The sequence below is a fragment of the Trichechus manatus genome, unplaced genomic scaffold (genome assembly GCF_000243295.1).
Source record: "Trichechus manatus latirostris isolate Lorelei unplaced genomic scaffold, TriManLat1.0 scaffold00113, whole genome shotgun sequence".
NCBI lineage: Eukaryota > Metazoa > Chordata > Mammalia > Sirenia > Trichechidae > Trichechus > Trichechus manatus.
This window is the reverse complement of record NW_004444049.1, coordinates 3544454-3563405: the sequence shown is the minus strand read 5'-3', so window position 1 is coordinate 3563405 and position 18952 is coordinate 3544454. Positions and strand designations below refer to the sequence as shown.

Below are 18952 nucleotides of genomic sequence, written 5' to 3'. Positions count from 1 at the left end.
TCACATGACTATCCATGATGAACTTCCCCTGCTATTTTTTGGGCAACTCCACTCTGACACTGGGGGTGTGGGTGAGTGAGTGAGTGTGTGTGTGTGTGTGAGAGAGAGAGAGGTATTTCCCATTCTCTCTTTAAGTACATCTGTATTCTGACTAATAAGAATAACAGCTGGTAGTATTCAGATTTTAAAGGGTCAGGTGCCAGTGTCCCGAAACAGTCCTGTATCATTTGATGTTGTTCATGCAAACGGTACTGGGTGCTACGCTGTAGAACAGAGAGGATTATCCCTGCATTCAAATGATAAAGAGAGGATGCAAGTCAGTCCCCATAGCCATCAGGTGGTTAAAAGAAGGTAAAAGCTGGAAATCCCATGAATACTTTACCTTTCACAAGTGTAACACTCGCAGAACTCATTATTTTCTCCAAAAAACCCATCTCCGTAATAACAAGAAATTTCTTCTCCAGGTTCAATATCTCTCAAAGCCTTCACACATGCTGTGTCTCGACCAGTTGAGACGAACTGCAACAAAAGCCACTGGTGAAGAAACTGACCCCCGAAGCTGAGACAAACACTTGAGCTAACATACCATTGTTTTCTGCTTACCTTGCAGTTAGGTCTGCAATCTGAAAAATGTCCAAAAGATAAAGTCAATTAACTGTTGATAAGATCTGAAACACGAACAATTACAGAAATCTGACGTAAGCTTTCCATATAATTCTACAACTTCTGATAGAAGGCTAGGTTAGGTGCCAAGTTAATCTTTCTTTTAAATGTATTTGTGAAGAAAGACTTTGTATTTCAAACCCTCCTTAGACAAGTATGTCTAGTTCCTTTAAAATTCTATTCCCTAAGGATTTTACTGAGTTTGGTCTAAGGTCACTCTAACGTCCAGCAGGACGGCCCAACACCAGTGCTACCGCCTTAGAAACGCAGCTTACCATGGTTTATGAAGGCAGCAGGACCAAGCCAGAGCTGAGCACAGTTTTTCCTCGTGGAATACATGACACTGAAGTCGTTCTCTCCATGTCTAAGCAGCATGTTCTCCTCAATTTCTGAAAGTTCGGCAATACAACCCACCAGTAATTCTATTTTGTCATTTCGTTTCCTATTTAAAATATGTTATGTGTTAAAAATTACTAGTAATTATAAATAATAAGGCTTCTTTTAATAAAATAAGCCTGCCCAGTAAATACCAGGAATTGAGAAGACCTAGCTTTGTATATTTTAGCCTACTCACTTGGCTCCCACCTGGGCATCTTCATCCTGGAAGCCCCACAGCCTTGTACTAGTTACTTGTGTATCTGCTGTACCCCTGTGTGAGACAGGAACTGGGCCACCTCTGTCTCTGAAGCCCCTGCAGCACTGAATTCACCTGCCGACCACCGGGAAGAAGGAGGCTGCGACCAGCGGCAGTGAAGGGTCACGAGACCCCAGATTTGTACCACCACCTCTAGAGCAGCATCGACTAATGGAGATATACTGTGGGCCACATGGGAACCTTATATTTTCTAGTAGTCACATTAGAATAGTGGAAACAGGTAAAATTACTTCTAATAATATATTTAACCCAATATATCCCAAACACTATTTCAGCAGGTAATCAATACGAGAGACACGGAGGAGAAACAGAATATGAAGGCTGGTGTGTACAGCACACTCACAGCACTTCTCACTTCAGACTAGCCGTCTCCAGAGCTCATGAGCCCCTGCAGCTGGTGGCTGCTGTCGTGGACAGCGCAGCCCTGGAACCTGAGGTCTCAAACCCCCAGCCCATCCACAACACAAGGAGCCTCAAGAGCCAGGAAGCAGGCTCGAAACCACCCCAAGGTAAAACACCCACACTCACACACACCCACCCAAGACACCTGGGAGTAATGCTCTTCTGCCCATTCCATTTTTAGGTACCTGACCCCCATAATTTATGGTCTAAGAAACATGGAGGAGTGTACATCAGGAGCAGTAAGGTAGGAAACAGGCATCAGAAAATACAGTCACATCACACGGTCTCCTCATCTATGACTTCCATCCCTCCTAGCTGGGCTCAACTTGACTACTTTTATTTAAGCTGGCACATATGTGTGCATATATGTATAAACAGGCAAGGCTTTAGGAAGTTTCCATCAGGAAGTTCCTAGGATCATTAGGATTTCCTCCCCAACCTTTCTTCTAGGCCAGTAAAGAGTGACTCCGGAAGCCAGGTTATCCAGCTCTGGCTCCTTGGCCTTCCAGGAGTCTGGTCACTTAGCAGATATCTGGCTCCATAAAAGGAAAACGAGAGCACGCTGGCCTAGAGGTGGGTCTGGTCAAGCTGAGACTCCTAGTTCCACTGTCCTGACTTAGCGATGGCCTCAGCCAGGCAAGGACACTGCAGTGGCTCCTTCTGAGTAAGCGCTGGCTTTGTTCCTTCCCATGAATGTCACAATACTTTAACACTAATTTCAGAGACAACTTTAAGTAGAATTAAGAGTTTGTACTAGTGTAATAGTTACCACTCTTTTGTTGCAACTATTTTGGCTCCATTTTGTTCTGATGAGTATCTATTACAAGGCAATATCTCAAATCCACTGTCAGTTGCAAACATTCGCAAGTAAATAAATACCTAAAACAGGAAAAAGAATTTGACATTAACTTTATCCTAAACTGGTTATCCTGCTAGTCTGTCTCAGAATTATAAAAACCACCACCAACAATGTAAAAAATGTAAGATCATTAAGTAACAAATTTTATTGTTATTTTAAAATTTCAGATATCTGGTAGTATCTAATAGCTTGGCTATGTTACTCTAAAGGTTCACAATGAATTTTACTTCTAGGTGACAAAGTTTTCTCTTTGAATAATCATCCAAACGGTCTTCTTATGTGTTACATGAGCTTCATACTGATTAGTTAGTTTTAAGGCAAACTGACTTAAAGTTTCAGTGTTCACTACAGTTTAGACTTTAGTTTCCTTTACTCTTATTCAAACAGACTGATGGTATTAATCTGCTTAATAAACCTACATGTTCTTTGAATAATTTCTCCTGCATTTTGCTCTTGTTAAGAAAATACTGCCGTGCCCATTCGCCTGAAGTCAAACATTTGAAGGCTTTCTCCAAGTGCTCATCTTTCTTAAAACGCTCTATCACTTCCTTCAGTTCTTCTTGCCTGCCTTTAGTAGGCCGAAACCTGAAAGAAATACAAACAGCTAGTTTAGTTACTTGCCACCATCTTGGGCTACTGATCTGACTTAAGAGATCTTGAGCAAAAGAATAACGCTCTAAAACCAGCCATGGTTTTCAGAGCACAGATCCAACAAAAGAGAACAACCAATAATCTTGATAATTATTACTTAAGTAATAGTGATTATCAGAGAATAGAACCTCTCTTTCTTCAAACTGTATTTAATTTTTTTTTATTTGTTATCTCATTAACTGCAAGATCACTGATGATTCACACAAAAGCCGTCTGCTTCAGGCTTCTACTGGTCGTCTACTTTGAAAGGTACAGAAGAAAAGATCTAGAATAAAGCAGAATACAGCATGTCTAACTGAGCGCCAGAATGACGAGAATTTTTAAAACATGCAGAATCAAGCCGGAAGAGGGCAAGGCAAGGCGCTTCAGAAGAACGATGAAGCAAACGAAGGCATGCCATCAGCAGAAACATTCTCTACGTACACCGCCAGAAAAACCCCAAGCTAAGTATCCCGATGGGTCTGGAAACACACCTTGATGTTCCAACCACCCATGTCAAATTAAGCTTTGATAACTGCATCCAGAAAACAAAAAGAGTGCAAAAAGTACAAATCTGGCAGTGAAACTGCTTCATGGTGAAGTAAGTAAAACAATGTGGGGGTAAAGTTTTAAAAGGCTCCTGTTGTAAGTCAGTTACAACAACTTCAGAATATTACACTGCTAGATATATATTAGAAGGTCCCTGGGTGGTCTGGGTGCTGCAAACAGTTCGTGCTTGACTATTAACTGAAAGGTTCAAATTCACCCAGTGGTACAACGCAAGAAAGCCCTGGCAATCTACTTCTATAAGATTACAGCAAAGAAAACCGTATGGAGCAGTTCTATTCTGAAACACTGAGATCACCATGAGCCAGAAATGACTCGACGGCAATGGGTCTGGTCTACTGGTTTAGGCGTGTATTAACACACGATATAATCATGGTCCAAGGAAGACTTAAATCTGTGAGCCCCTCACTCTAAAGCTGCTTTGCATTAAAACGTGGTTACTATGATTAAAGATACTTGGATCTTAATTTCAGAATTTCTTCTCATGTCAACTTTATTTGGTTAATTTTCCCAAATAGTTTTTATTTTACATAACACCCAACAGAAAAAAGGAATTACAGACTGCCATTCAAATAAAACACATTAAGAAAATAACAACAGTGGCTAAGGAGAAAAGATATTTGAACCATGCATCTTACTCTAACATGTAAAACCATGCTCTTAATCTGAAAATACTAAAGCTGAGATAGGCTCTAGTACAAACTCCAGAAGAGGAAGCACCAAAGCAGAAATTATTTCCCAGATAAGCTCCCACAAATGTATTCATAACATTTTAGTTAAGATTTTAAGCCACAATATTTCATCGAGGATTATTTACTGGGTGCTGTTGTACACAGCAGCACCTGAAGTGCTACGTAAAAATACAAGAGACAGAAAACACGGCCCCTGTTCTTGGCCAATTTAATTGGGAATAAAAAACATATACATGCATCACACAGTTAAGCAAGGCATCAATATGCAAATGCATGTTATTACAGTAAAAACTGCACTCTACAGCATTCAAGAAGTATGAAGATTATAACCAAGGAATGAGATTTGTTTGGGAAGGGTTTTCGGAATTGACATTGATATGGGCAATGAAGAAAGTGGTGAATTTAGCTTTCGAAAGCAGCAGCAAATATTACTATAGACAGGAAGGAATAAAAAGAATGAAGTTAGAGCAAGGGAAAGGTCGAGCACAGGATCTTAATAAGGCTGGGCTCAAATAGTTGAGTAGAAGCAGGGCAAGTCAGCTGGCTAGCAACAGGAAAGTACTAGAACAAGAGAGAGAGAAGACGTGAGGTACAGAGCAGGTGTAATACTATCTCCTGGGTGAGACCGAGAAGACTTCAGATCTATTAACGCGCACGGACACCACTAGAAACTTACTAGCTAAAGACCCTAGTACGCCTGAAGGCTCACAATTAAACAGAATTCTCTGACAGAGCTCGCACACACTCCAGAGACACCATATGAAGAAATGGACGACGCCCGACTTCTAGTTTACATTCGCAGTCAATTGGCATACAAGCCCTCACACACGAGTCAAAGTCCTTTAAATAATGTCAGAATACGGTGTCAGAGGACAACCACTAAGATCACCTAACTTCCATGTAACTGTAATACTGAACTGCTTCTTGTTGTGGCAGTGCCAAGTGAGTCGGCTTCAACTCATAGCGACCCTGTGTGCAACAGAACAAAATACTGCCTGGTCCTGTGCCATCCTCACAATCGGTGCTATGCTTGAGCCCATCTTTGCAGCCACTGTCAACCCATCTCGCTGAGGGTCTTCCTCTTTTTTGCTGACCCTCTATTTTACCAAGCATGATGTTCTAATTCAGGGACTGGCCCCTGCTAATAACATGTCCAAAGTAAGCTGAGACGAAGCCTCACCATCCTTGCGTCTAAGGAGCATTCTGGCTGTACTTCTTCCAAGTCAGATGTGTTTGTTCTTCTGGGCAGTCCATGGTACACTGAATATTCTTCGCCAACACGATATTTCAAAGGCATCAATTCTTCAGTCTTCCTTATTCATTGTCCAGCTTTCGCATGCATATGAGCCGTCTAAAAATACCATGGCTTGGGTGAGGTGCACCTTAGTCCTCTCAAATTGATATCTTTACTTTTTAACACTTTAAAGAGGTCTTTTGCAGCAGATCTGCCCAATCCAATATATCGTTTGATTTCTTGACTGCTGTTTCCAGGGTGTTCATTGTGGATCCAAGCAAAATGAACTCCCTGACAACTTCAATTATTTTCTGATAATGATAATGATGTTGCTTATTGGTCTAGCTGTGAGGATTTTTGTTTTATGTTGAACTGTAATCCATATTGAAGGCTGTGGTCTTTGATCTTCATCAGTAAGTGCTTCAACTCCTCTTCACTTTCAGCAAGCAAGGTTGTGTCATCTGCACATGACAGATTGTCAATGAGTCTTGCTGCAATCCTGATGCCACAGTCTTCTTCACATAGTCCAGCTTCTCGGATTATTTGCTCAGCATACAGATTGAATAAGTATGGTGAAAGGATACAACCCTGATGCACACCTTTTCTGATTTTAAACCACACAGTATTCCCCCGTTCTGTTCAAATGTACAGGTCTCACGTGAGAACTAAGCGTTTCGGAATTCCTATTATTTGTAATGTTATCCATAATTTCTTACAATCCAAACAGTCACTGCCTTTGCATAGTCAATAAAACACCGGTAAGCATCTTTCTGCTAGATCCATCTGACATCAGCAATGATATCCCTGGTTCCACATCCTCTTGTGAATCCGGCTTGAATGTCTGGCAGTTTCCTGCAGATGTACTGGTGCAATGGCTTTTGAATGATCTTCAGCAAAATTTTACTTGTGTGCGACATTAATGATAATGTTCGATAATTTCTACATTCTGTTGGATCACTTTTCTTCCAGGCAGTTGGCAAAGTGTCTCTTAGCTATCTAGTGCTGCTATAACAGAAATACCACAAGTGGATAGCTTTAACAAAGAGAAATTTATTCTCTCACTGTCTAGGTAAGCTAGAAGTCCAAATTCAGGGCGTCAGCTCCAGGGGAAGGCTTTCTCTAATGGCTCTGGAGAAAGGTTCTCCAATCTTCCCCTGAACCGGGTGCAGGGACCCCAGGTCCTAAAGGATGCGTTCTGCTCCCGGCGCTGCTTTCGTTGTGGTATGTGGTATGTCTCTCTGATAGCATCTCTCTTTTATATCTCAAAAGAGATTGGCTTAAAACACAGTCCAATCTTGTATAGTCAGTCCTGCCTCATTAACATAACTGCAGCTCATTCCATCTCATTAACATCATAGAGACAGGATTTACAACACATAGGAAAATCACATCAAATGACAAAACGGTGGACAATCACACAATACTGGGAATCATGGCCAAGCCAAGTTGATAGATATTTTGGGGGGACCCAATTCAATCCGTGACATCAGGTAAGTGTCTTCCAAATTTCTTGGCACAGAAGAGTGACGGCTTCCAGCGCTGCATCTGTTTGCTGAAACATCTCCGTTGGTATTCTGTCAATTCTCGGAATCTTGTGTTTTGCCAATGCCTTCAGTGTAGCTTGGACCTCTTCCTTCGGTACCATCGGTTCTTGATCATGTGCTGCCTCCTGAAATGGCTGAACGCTGACCAATTCTTTTTGGTACAGTGACTCTGTGTACTCCTTCCACCTTCTTTTAATGCTTCCTGTGTCATTCAATATTTTGCCTACAGAATCTTTCAATATTGCTACTCAAGGCTTGAACTTTTTCTTCAGTTCTTTTAGCTTCAGAAACGCATGTTCTTCCCTTTTGGTTTTCTAACTCCAGGTCTTGACTACTGCTTCCACGGGTATTGATTGTGGATCCAAGTAAAATGAAATTCTTGACAACTTCAATCTTTTCTGTTTATCATTATGTTGCTTATTGGTCCAGTTGTGAGGATTTTTGTTTTCTTTATGTGGAGGTATAATCCATACTCATTATAACCCTTTACCTGCAGCCATCACAATTTTATCAAGACAGGATCTTTAAGAACTCAGTGGGAACCGTTCTTGCCACAACCCTGTACTTCTGGGTTATTTGCATACGAAGGACAGATAAGACAACAAAGCAGCTGTTAGCTAAAGCATAACACTTCAAGCATTGTGAAATATGAAATGGTAGGGAACAAACAAGCCATGTTTTGCACAGTAATCAGAAAAGCAACAGTTCACTTTGAGCAAAAGAAATTAATAATACATGGCGTTAAATCGTAGAGCTACAAACAACAGAAAAAGCCCAGTGACCTTTACACGTTCAGCGTGGACTTGGCCAGTGGGGACACTCTATCCTGAAATAACTGCGGGGCTCAACACATTATCAAGGAAGTCAGAAGCAGGGCTAAGTTCCCCTAAAGCCCTAAGAACGTTACAGAAAAATACGTTACAGGCCTGGAAAGGACACTAGCTATTTTTGATAGGCTTTATGTGTATTCAGCCCTTTCTAAAGCATGTTCCTTCGCAGCTAAAAATGCCTTTTATGTGTTCTTAGTTTTGTTTACTCTTTGTTAGATGGCAAACAATTTATATGCCAAAACCAATACAAAATAATCTACTCTTATTTAGGAATATTGTTCTGCCTTCCATCTTTCCTGTGTTGACTTTTGTTTCTGCTTTCCTGACTTCCACTGCCTCAAACACAAATAAAACCCCAAACTGTCCCATTACTGTCCCTTGCTACTAGTAGCAAGAACTTCCACTTCACTGAAAATGTCATTTACTGTTCCAAAACTGTTAACACTTACTATCACAGTTGGCTGCTACAGGCATGAAGCGAGAGTGAGGAAAATGGTTATGGGTGCAGACAGGAAAGAGAAAAGACAGTTGTTTTCAAAAATCCCAGAGAAGTACATCAAATTCACTTGGTTGATAGTTCAAGTCAAATCCCATGATAACAAATACTGTGCGAAATAAAAATAATTTAATACCATAAGGCTGTTAAAACTAGTAAGGCCAGAGCAATAGCCACTGAGGACGTTAGGGGGAAAAAAACTTCTATTATCGAATAGAAAAATACTCTCTCTCCTCTCCTTAACCATAATCCCTCCAAACCTCCCATTCAAATGGCATAAAACCAACCTCACACCATGGCACTTAAAGCTGGAAAAAAATAGGCAGATTATCCAATCCAGCCCTCTTCTTTCACAAATGAAGAAAATTAGACTCAACGAGGCCAAGTCGTTTGCACAAGGACTCAGGGCTCGTCAGTGAAGAACTGGGACTATTAGCTAGGTCTTTTTTGTTCCTACTTTTTCTGGACAATGAGAGCCTGGATTGAACAGTAATTCATCAGCCACTTATCTGACAATAATGCCATATATTTAAACTCCCAGTTTCGACAACTAGCAGCTTTGGAAGGAAGTTAGCCAAGAGGCTCGTGTTTCTTGCTTCTTTTCAGACTTGGCTAAAGACTCTGGTTTGTTATGTCCCACCCCTTCCCCACGTCTCATAGGGGTCTCCCTGCCCCCTGTTAAATGCCTATTACCAAAAGAAACAGAACAGGAAAAGAAAAATCTACTCATTTTACCAAGTTTATTTTGTAGCTGGCAACCTAACTGCACGCAACAATACAAACCCGGGGCTATGGGTCAGCAGCCAGACTGCACTCCTGCGCCTAGTGACCGGAACAGGACGTGACATGGGTGTGTCCCCGGGCCCCTGGCGCTGAGCTCAGCCAGAGGCAGCTCAGGCCTGTACCCTGACACTGCAGTGACAGGAATGAATGCAAACCTATCTTTACATCTCGTATTCGAGGTGGGGGCCACAGGGGCGGCAAGAGAAAGAGGTACTTGCCATTTCCAAATCAATGTGCCCCCTCTTCCCTCTTCTTAACATAAAATTTGCTACTTTAAATAACCAAGCATATTTATTTTTTTCTTCCCACACCTCTGATCAATGGCTGGTATCATAAAAAGATGTCATTTACATTGGCTATTATTAAAAGGGAGAGGAAAAAAAAAATGAACTCACACTCCCACACACCTGTGCCCCACTCTTTCCAGAGAATGGCTTCCCAGGCTTTCTTGCTATTTGATTTTTCTGTCTCCAGACCCCAGAGACCACTGTGGCAATGAAGAAAGCTTAAGTTTGTATTAGCTGTGCTACCACGCCCTCCATCCATGTACAACACCGAGAGGTGACTGGGGGCGGGGCAGAAGGGGACAGAAAACGGGGGAAAGGGAAGGAGAGAGGCAGAGAGAGAAACATGCTCACAGATTTAAGATCTACAACAAGAACCCTTGAGGCAACACAGTGAACACATGTCCCCTCTGAAGAAAGTCTGACTGCACACGGACAGCTGGCAGATGGGGAGACCAGTCATGCTAGAACCACAGCGCTTCATTCCTTCTCGACCTGAAAATAAACAAGAACCAAAACATACCTGACTGAGTCCTGCACCCAGTGCTCAGCTAATCCCAGGGAGTGACTCCTGATCTTTGGATGAATGATTTGTTTCTCTTAAAATTACCCTGTTATGGAGTACAAGTGGTTTTCTTTAAACAGAGCTATTACTAAAACCAAACTCTTTTAAAAGGTTTGCAAAACTACTGTGTTTAGGCTGACATCTCGAATTAGTTAACAGAACAGAACATTGTAGTGGCTAAAGCAGGTTAGCTCTGATCATATTCTTGTTCGTAATGCACTCTACCTACCTCACGGGGTTGTTGTGAGGCAAACTGTCCGATTTTGAAAAATGCCTTGAGCTCCTCGCAGGAAAGGCGCTACAGAAACACAAAAACAGTAAAAAACTCTTGGTATATTTCTAATTTCTAAAAAGACTTACAATATTAGTTGTAGCAAATATTCTTAAAACACTGTGATATTCAAGAACTTTATAAAGCCATCTGTAGGCTCAGAAGGATAACAAAAGGCAGTTTGCTAAAATTCTTTCCTTTTTCTACGTAGTTTTATCTTTGATTATATTAAGTCAGGTCTAAAAATGTTCTTTATGCACAGTCAAGCACCTGATTTTAAAGTGATACGTAAAGTGATTTATAAGTTTACGTCCAACAGTGGATACAAGTCATCAAATACATTAGTAAGTACAATAAAAACTGGATGGCCACAGCAATGCAAGGAGGAAGCAAGCAGTGTCCCGGCTGAACTGTGGGTCAGAAAAACCAGGAAAAGCTCCAAAGAAAAGGTGCCCTGCAGTGACCTTTCTCATTTCCTGATAACGCGACTTCCTGCTCCCTGCTCTCCTAGGCTCTCTCCGACTCCTCAAGAGATTCCCAAATCTCAGGGTTGTGCAGCCTACACCCAGGGTCTTCCTGAAAAGCACCCACCCAGCTTTACAGTATCCTTCCCCCCCTCACCCCCACCCATTTTTAAATCACAGGTATTACCAACACGTCCATTCTCTGATTAAAAGAAGAATGTCTAAGTTCCATTACTGACAAAAGTCAATTAAATCCAAATTCTTCCCAATCAATCAGAATTACTATTTTGTTTATACTGTTTCTAGATATAGGGATATATGCCGATTAAAAGATAAGCATTCAAAAAGAGTCAGTTTGGAAATTCTCAAATCACTGAACAGCTACTGTTTCTCGACACTGTTCTTGCTGGTACACTGAAGGGAGGAGGGAGGGAAAGGCGATGGAAACAGAGAACCTGAAGCTGACAATCAAATTACAGACGCACGAACATAAAGAGACCAATGAAACAGAACAGCACACAGACAGCTCTGCAAAATTAAAACGCGAGATCCAATTACATCTTTCAGTCACCTCTTTTGCACCCTAAAGAAGTCTCTCATAATGTAAGAAGTATTTATTGGTTATCTACTATTCTAACAAAACACTGTAGGTTGTCCTTATTTTCTACATAATAGCATCTTTGAAAATGATATAAGTAAATTCTTGCTCAAAAGATGAAGAACTAAAAAGGATACTTTGATCTTCAGATAAATCCACTAACTGAAAAGGTGGGCCTTTCACTCAGATTAATATACTTCATTAATAACATTCCTGTGCATTCCCCAAATGTCCGCTTAGAAGAGTTTTTTTTTTTTTTTTTAAAATATCTTTAAAATTAAAGCCTCTGGTGAAATGCAGACAGGACTCTCCGGTAAAACGACAACAACTGCACACCCACGCTGGCCTGAAGTGCGGACACTGCTACACAGCCAACCTGGTCTGTCCAGGGGAGAAGGATCAGCCCACCACCCAAGGCCAGCTGGGGAACCGTAAGAGCAGAATTAAATGTTGCGCTGAAAATATAAAACGCTTTCTTCTGCACGTTTAACTTGATTAGCCAGTTTTAATTTCAGATGCTTCAATTTCTAGGGGAAAATAATTTGTAGTTGATGCATTTCAATTTAGGGGTCCTCCAGATATAGTAAGGTCTTGCGTTTTAGTAACATTTGAGTGGTAATCCTGAACTTGATATTTTATGACTAATGGGTTTTAAGCGAGCCCTAGGGAACTACTGATAAGACCTTTGTATTCATTTATCATGCTCCAACAAAACGCAGTAGGCTAGATGGTTTGTTGCTGTTGCTGTTAGGTGCTGTCACGCTGGTTCTGACTCATAGCGATCCCACGTACAACAGAAAGAAACACTGCCCGGTCCTGCACCATCCTCACAACTGTCGTTACGTTTGAGCCTACTGTTGCAGCCACTGTGTCAATACACCTTGTGGAGGGTTTTCCTCTTTTTCCCTGACCCTCTACTTTACCAAGCATGATGTCCTTCTCCAGGGACTGGTCCCTCTGGATAGTATGTCCAAAGTACGTGAGATGAAGTCTCGGCATCCCTTGTAGCTAATGAGCATTCTGGCGGTACTTCTTCCAAGAGATTTGTTCATTCTTTTGGCAGTCTATGGTATATTCAATATTCTTTGCCAACACCACAATCCAAAGACACCAATTCTTCTTCGGTCTTCCTTATTCACTGTCCAGCTTTCACATACACACGAGGCGACTGAAAACACCATGCCTTGAGTCAGGCACACCTTAGTCCTTAAAGTGACAACTTTGCTTTTTAAAATTTTAAAGAAGTCTTTTGCAGCAGATTTGCCCAATGCAATGCGTCATTTGATTTCTTGACTACTGCTTCCACAGGTATTGATTGTGGATCCAAGTAAAATGAAATTCTTGACAACTTCAATCTTTTCTGTTTATCATTATGTTGCTTATTGGTCCAGTTGTGAGGATTTTGTTTTCTTTATGTTGAGGTATAATCCATACTCAAGGCTGTGGTCTTTGATCTTCATCAGTAAGTGCTTCAAGTCCAAGTCCTCTTCACTTTCAGCAAGCAAGGTTGTGTCATCTGCATAACCCAGGCTGTTAATGAGTCTTCCTCCAATCCTGATGCTGCATTCTTCTTCATATAGTCCAGCTTCTCAAGATTATTTGCTCAGCATACAGACTGAATAAGTATGGTGAAAGGATACAACTGATGCTCACCTTTCCCGAATTTAAACCACGCAGTATCCCCTTGTTCTGTGTGAACGACTGCCTCTTGGTCTAAGTACAGGCTCTTCATGAGCACAATTAAGTGTTCTGGAATTCCCATTCTTCCCAACGTTATCCATAATTTGTTATGATTCACACAGTCAAATGTCTTTGCATAGTCAATAAAACACAGGTAAACATCTTTCTGGTATTCTCTGCTTTCAGCCAGGATCCATCTGACATCAGCAATGATATCCCTTGCTCCACGTCCTCTTGTGAATCTGGCTTGAATTTCTGGCTGTTCCCTGTTGATGTACTGCTGCAACTGCTTTTGAATGATCTTCAGCAAAATTTTACTTGTGCGTGTGATATTAATGATACTGTTCAATAATTTCTGCATTCTGCTGGATCACCTTTCTTTGGAATGGGCACACATATGGATCTCTTCCAGTTGGTTGGCCAGGTAACTGTCTTCCAAATTTCTTGGCATAAATGAGTGAACACTTCCAGCGCTGCATCCATTTACTGAACATCTCAATTGGTAGCCCATCAGTTCCTTGAGCACTGTTTTTCACCAATGCTTTCAGTCAGTTTGGACCTCTTCCTTAAGTACCACTGGTTCTTGATCATATGCTACCTTCTGAAATGGCTGAATGTCAACCAATTCTTTCTGGTACAGTGACTCTGTGTACTCCTTCCATCTTCTTTTGATGCTTCCTGGGTTGTTTCGTATTTTACCCATAGAACCCTTCAATATTGAAACCGAAGCTTGAATTTTTTCTTCAGTTATTTTAAGCTTGAGGAACGCCAAGCATGTTCTTCCCTTTTAGTTTTCTATCTCCAGGTCTTTGCATGTCACTATAATACTTCACTTTGTCTTCCTGAGCCACTCTTTGAAATCTTCTGTTCAGCTCTCTTACTTCATCATTTCTTCCATTAGCTTTAGCTACTTGATGTTCAAGAGCAACTTTCAGAGTCTCTTTGACATCTGTTTTGGTCTTTTCTTTCTTTCCTATCGTTTTAATGATCTCCTGCTTTCTTCATGCATGATGTCCTTGATGTCATTCCACAACTCTGGTCTTTGGTCATCAGTGTTCCAAGTGTCAAATCTATTCTTGAGATGGTCTCTAAATGCAGGTGGGATGTACTCAAGGTCATACTCTGGCTCTTGTGGACTTGTTCTAATTTTCTTCAACTTGAACTTGCACAGGAGCAACTGATGGTCTGTTCCATGTTCAGCCCCTGGCCTTGTTCTGACTGATGATACTGAGCTTTTCCGTTGTTTCTTTCGATTTGATTCCTGTGTATTCCATCTGACGAGGTCCATGTGTACAGTCGTCGTTTATACTGTTGAAAAAAGGTATCTGCAAAGAAGTCACTGGCTAGATGGTTTCAAATCCATTGCCGACGAGTCAATTCCGACTCACAGCGACCCTACAGGACAGAGCAGAACTGCTCCATAGTTTCCAAGGAGCGCCTGGTGGATTTGAACTGCTGACCTTTTGGTTAGCAGCCGTAGCACTTAACCACTACGCAACCAGGGTTTCCCTAGATGGTTTAGGACCTTGCTATTCCAAGTGTAGTCAGGGAACCGGTTAGAAATGCAAAATTCAGACCCTATCACAAATCGCCTGAATCTGTAAACCTGCATTTTAACAAGATTCCCAAGTGATTCAGATGGACACCAGGAGGACTTCTATGGAAAACTGAAGTTATTTCCTATTGCAGAGGCCAGTAACAGGCAACACTACGCCATCTAACATAGGTGAAGCACAGCGGTTCTGATTACCAAGTTCCTTCCAGAAGCCGTTAGAACTTTTCATTGTAATTTTGACAGAACTCTTTTTAAGATGTACTACATGCTCCCATATCTCAGTAGACAAGGCATAAAGAACATAATTTAACTCTTGATTACTCTAGTTCATAACTGTGGGTCTCAATTTTTGCAGTGACATCCTGAATGCCACTCAACTGCTAAGTGAAACAGTGACTCACGTGCTCACACTTCTGAGCCCAGCAAAGAGAAAGGCTATACAGTGACTTCAATACTATCAGGATTTTACAGAAGGAGATGATCACTGGCCTCTCTGTTCACTGGACTTAAAATAATGCAAACTAGATCTTTGTGGCCATCAGGGTACCCGATCCTGGTGATTTTCCAGAGAATAGGCAGCTGTTTGCCTATTTAGAAAACCTAGACGTCTGCCTCTCTGACGGCAGAGAACTATTAATCTCTCAAGTCCATTCCATGTTTTAACTTCATTTTAGAAAGGATAAATATGATGACAGGAAATTACATGAAAATGCCAAAGGCACATTTTTACCTAAATTACCTCTTTCTGATTTTAGAATATAATTGGTAAGTCAACCATACAGTATGGCTGTTTTAATTCTAGCAAGGGATAGAACTGAAAGGAAAAAAAAAAAAACAAAAAACGGACACAAGACTTTCACCAATCACCTTCACTCACAAACTCCTACCTTCCCCCCACTATTTATCAATAACTATCCCCCTGGCGATCCAGTCCCCTTAGGGGGGTCAGTGACCTAGAGCTATAGAACACCAGTCAGAGGGTGAAGGAGGCAGAGGGAGCAGGGCTCCAGAACATGCCCTACCATCCTCAATTCCTGTGGTTATTCTTTTGCAGCAGATTTGAAAGCCCTTTGCCATGGAAGGTAAGAGATAAAGAAGAGCCACATGGCTCTCACCTCCTGTCTGTTGGAGATCAACTATGACATTTCAAGAGAGACAATTATGAAAGTATCTAAGAGAATCAGAATAGATATTAATGGAGGACAGATATCAAGATCAATTTAATAATACTTTATATATATAGTATTTGATACGCAATAAAGCACTTACACGTCTATTTTCCTATCTGTACACTGAACATGAGCACCTCTTTAAAAATATTCCCTCTTACTCATAACGACTGGCTGAATTTCAGAGACCAAACCCAATGGTAAATTTCCTGATATATACCAAAAAAAACCCAACCTGCTACTGGTGAGTCGATTCCGACTCACAGTGACCCTGTAGGACACAGGAGAACTGCCCCACAGGGTTTCCAAGCAGTGGCTGCTGGATTCAAACTGCTGACCTTTTGGTAAGCAGCCAAGCTCTTAACCACTTGGCCACCAGGGCTCCTCCCCATATACAATAGCACTTATTTAAAAGGAGAAAAGGTCTGTAATAAAATCATGAAAAAAAAATTCACGTAACCTTCTCTAAGTGGGAAAAAACTATCATACTTTTCCAAGACTTTACAGGATGCTTAAGATTCCAGCTGAGATAAATATCATCAATATTTAAAACAGAAAATGAAGACGCTCCTCCAGCTTCTATTTTAATAGAAATATTCTGAGATAAAATAAGAACACAAAGAGTTAAAACTGACAAGACTCTTAGAAACTTCTTTGTTCACATACAAAAAGCTCTTCTGTAGCGAAGAATTTTCCTTTCACATCATTTTGAATTTTGAGTAAAAGTAAAATTAGCCACCTATTAAGTTCAACCAAACCATGGGCTGCATTCAGGATAAGGATTTAGAATTACCTAGTGTTCATTTTGTGGGTCTGAAAACCTAAATAGGGATCAAGAACCAAACTAGTTGCTAGGTCATCATTTTCACAAAGCTCCTTGGCAGACATTCCAGAAGATGGTACATATCGACTCTGGCCTTCGAATCCAGAATTACCATTACCTGTGAAAAGCAAGGGAAAATAAAAGTAACTCAAATTGAAAACTACTGCAATCTACCTTAAAACCTTTTAGCTTCAATGTCCATTTAAGCTAGTAATCAAGAATAGAAACTTATTTCAATCAGCTTAAGTAAAAAGATTTAGTACCTTTTGCAAAAACAGAAACCCAACTGCAATACACTAACCCAGTTATTCAGAGTCTGTTGGTTAGGTGGTAGTATTATCAGGTTTCCAAGAAAGCGGTGTGGGTGGCTGTGAGAATCTTTGGTTCACGGCTTACCCTCTGCCCTCCAAGGAACAGGGGAGAAGCAGAGGATGGGAGGAAGCTCATCCTTCCAGCAAGAGAGCAAACAGGGCCTTTACAGAGAGGGTGGAGTGAGGCGGAAACAAGGAACACACAACACTCTCTGGGACTAACTGTCAGAATCGGAGCTCTCAAGTACGGAAAGGAATGTGAAAGAGGGAGCTCAGCCTCCTGCTTCGGGGCAGAAGAATGATTATTTATCCCTGTACTGTGCTGGTGACTCCGGCTCAGAGGTGAGGCAACCTGTCTATGATTACAGGGCTAGGTAGCAGGATTCGGGGAAAGAAGTGGAAGGAGAATGAGAGGCCTAATTCTAAATGACCTGTTTGAAATAGATTTTGAATGAATAAATGAAAATAGGGAAGTGACTGAAATACATGATTGAAGTAAGTGGCGGAAGGAAAAACAACATGCAGACAGACAAGGCAGGGCTAAAGCGCAGAGATGCCATTTGAGCACCGCTCATCAAGTCTGCAGCCTTCCTGAGGAACGAGCACGTCACTGACATAGGGAGAGGGCACCAGCACCTGGAGGCTCTCAAAATTAACATGTGGAAGAATGGCACACACACCAGAGGATCAACCTATCCGTTCACTCCTTCAAAACACAAAATCAAAACTCACGAGTAAGGCTCTGCCAAAGAGGAAGTACAGGACTTTGTAATCAAATTATCTGCATGTAGGTATGTGAAAAGCTAACAAAGTTGTTACGTTTTTTAGATAACACCTTTAAGATATAATTCACATTCCATACAATTTACCCACTTAAAGTGTACAATTCAAAGGTTTGTAATACAGTCACAGAATTGTGTAACCATCACCACAATCAATGTTTAGAACATTTTGATCACGCCTCCAAAACACCCCCACACCTATCAGCCGTCACCGTCCATTCACCCCCGCCTTCCCTGCCAGGTCCTGGAACCACTAATCTGCTTTCTGTCTCTATGGGTTTGCCTGTTCTGGAAACTTCACACAGATAGACTCATACACTATGTGACCTTTTGTGACTGACTTCTTTCACTTAGCATAATGGTTTCAAGGTTCCTCCATATTGTACCATATATAAACTCAATTCCTTTATATGGCTGAATAATTTTCCGTTGTATAGATATACCACATTTTATTTATCCATTTATCAGTTACTGGACACTTGGATTGTTTCCATTTTTTGGCTATTATGAATAATGCTGTTATGAACATCTGTGTATACTTTTTTTTTTTTTTTTTTTTGGTCAAGAAGATAGAAAAACTTCTCAGATTTCTTTTTCTGTCCCTCTATGGGCACAAATTTTTTTGTGGACATATGTTTTCACTTCTCTCGCCTATATACCTAGGGGTGGAATCACTGGGTCATATGGGGTCACCATGAGTCAGAATCGACTTGACTGCAACGAGAACACCCCCATGGTAACTTGAAGTTCAACCTTCTGAGGAACTATCAGACTGCTTTCCAGAGCAGCTGGACTATTTTACCACCAGCAGTGTATGAGGGCTCCAATTTTCTCCACATCCTCACAACACTTGTTTTTGTCTGTCTTTTTGACTGTAGACACCCTAGTGGGAAAGAAGTGGTATCTCACTGCAGCTTTGATTTGCATTTCTCTGATGACTAACAATGGTGAGCATTTTCTCACGTGCTTACTGGCCACTTTATACATCTTTGGAGAAATGTCTAATGAGAACATTGGCCCATTTTTTAATTTGGTTGCCTTTATTGTTGAGTTTATATATTCTGAATACTAGTCCTTTATCAAATATGTGACTTG

The 18952-nt window shown here is 41.1% G+C and overlaps 1 protein-coding gene across 5 annotated transcripts in view; it reads right to left on the bottom strand.

The window, feature by feature from the left end:
- The window catches only part of KMT5B (lysine methyltransferase 5B), a 56530-nt gene that overhangs the window by 12596 nt on the left and 24982 nt on the right, over positions 1 to 18952 (bottom strand). For 3 of the 5 annotated variants that reach the window (XM_023738147.1, XM_023738146.1, XM_004383643.3), the window contains 7 exons: positions 16735 to 16882; positions 10434 to 10502; positions 2999 to 3164; positions 2490 to 2599; positions 939 to 1105; positions 604 to 623; positions 383 to 519 (listed from right to left, as the gene is read on the bottom strand). In XM_023738147.1, coding sequence (XP_023593915.1) covers positions 383 to 519; positions 604 to 623; positions 939 to 1105; positions 2490 to 2599; positions 2999 to 3164; positions 10434 to 10502; positions 16735 to 16882 — 817 coding nt within the window. Of the gene's footprint in view, positions 1 to 382; positions 520 to 603; positions 624 to 938; positions 1106 to 2489; positions 2600 to 2998; positions 3165 to 10433; positions 10503 to 16734; positions 16883 to 18952 lie in introns of those variants that run through there. The other 2 variants (XM_012557678.2, XM_023738148.1) reach the window with 2 other exon arrangements.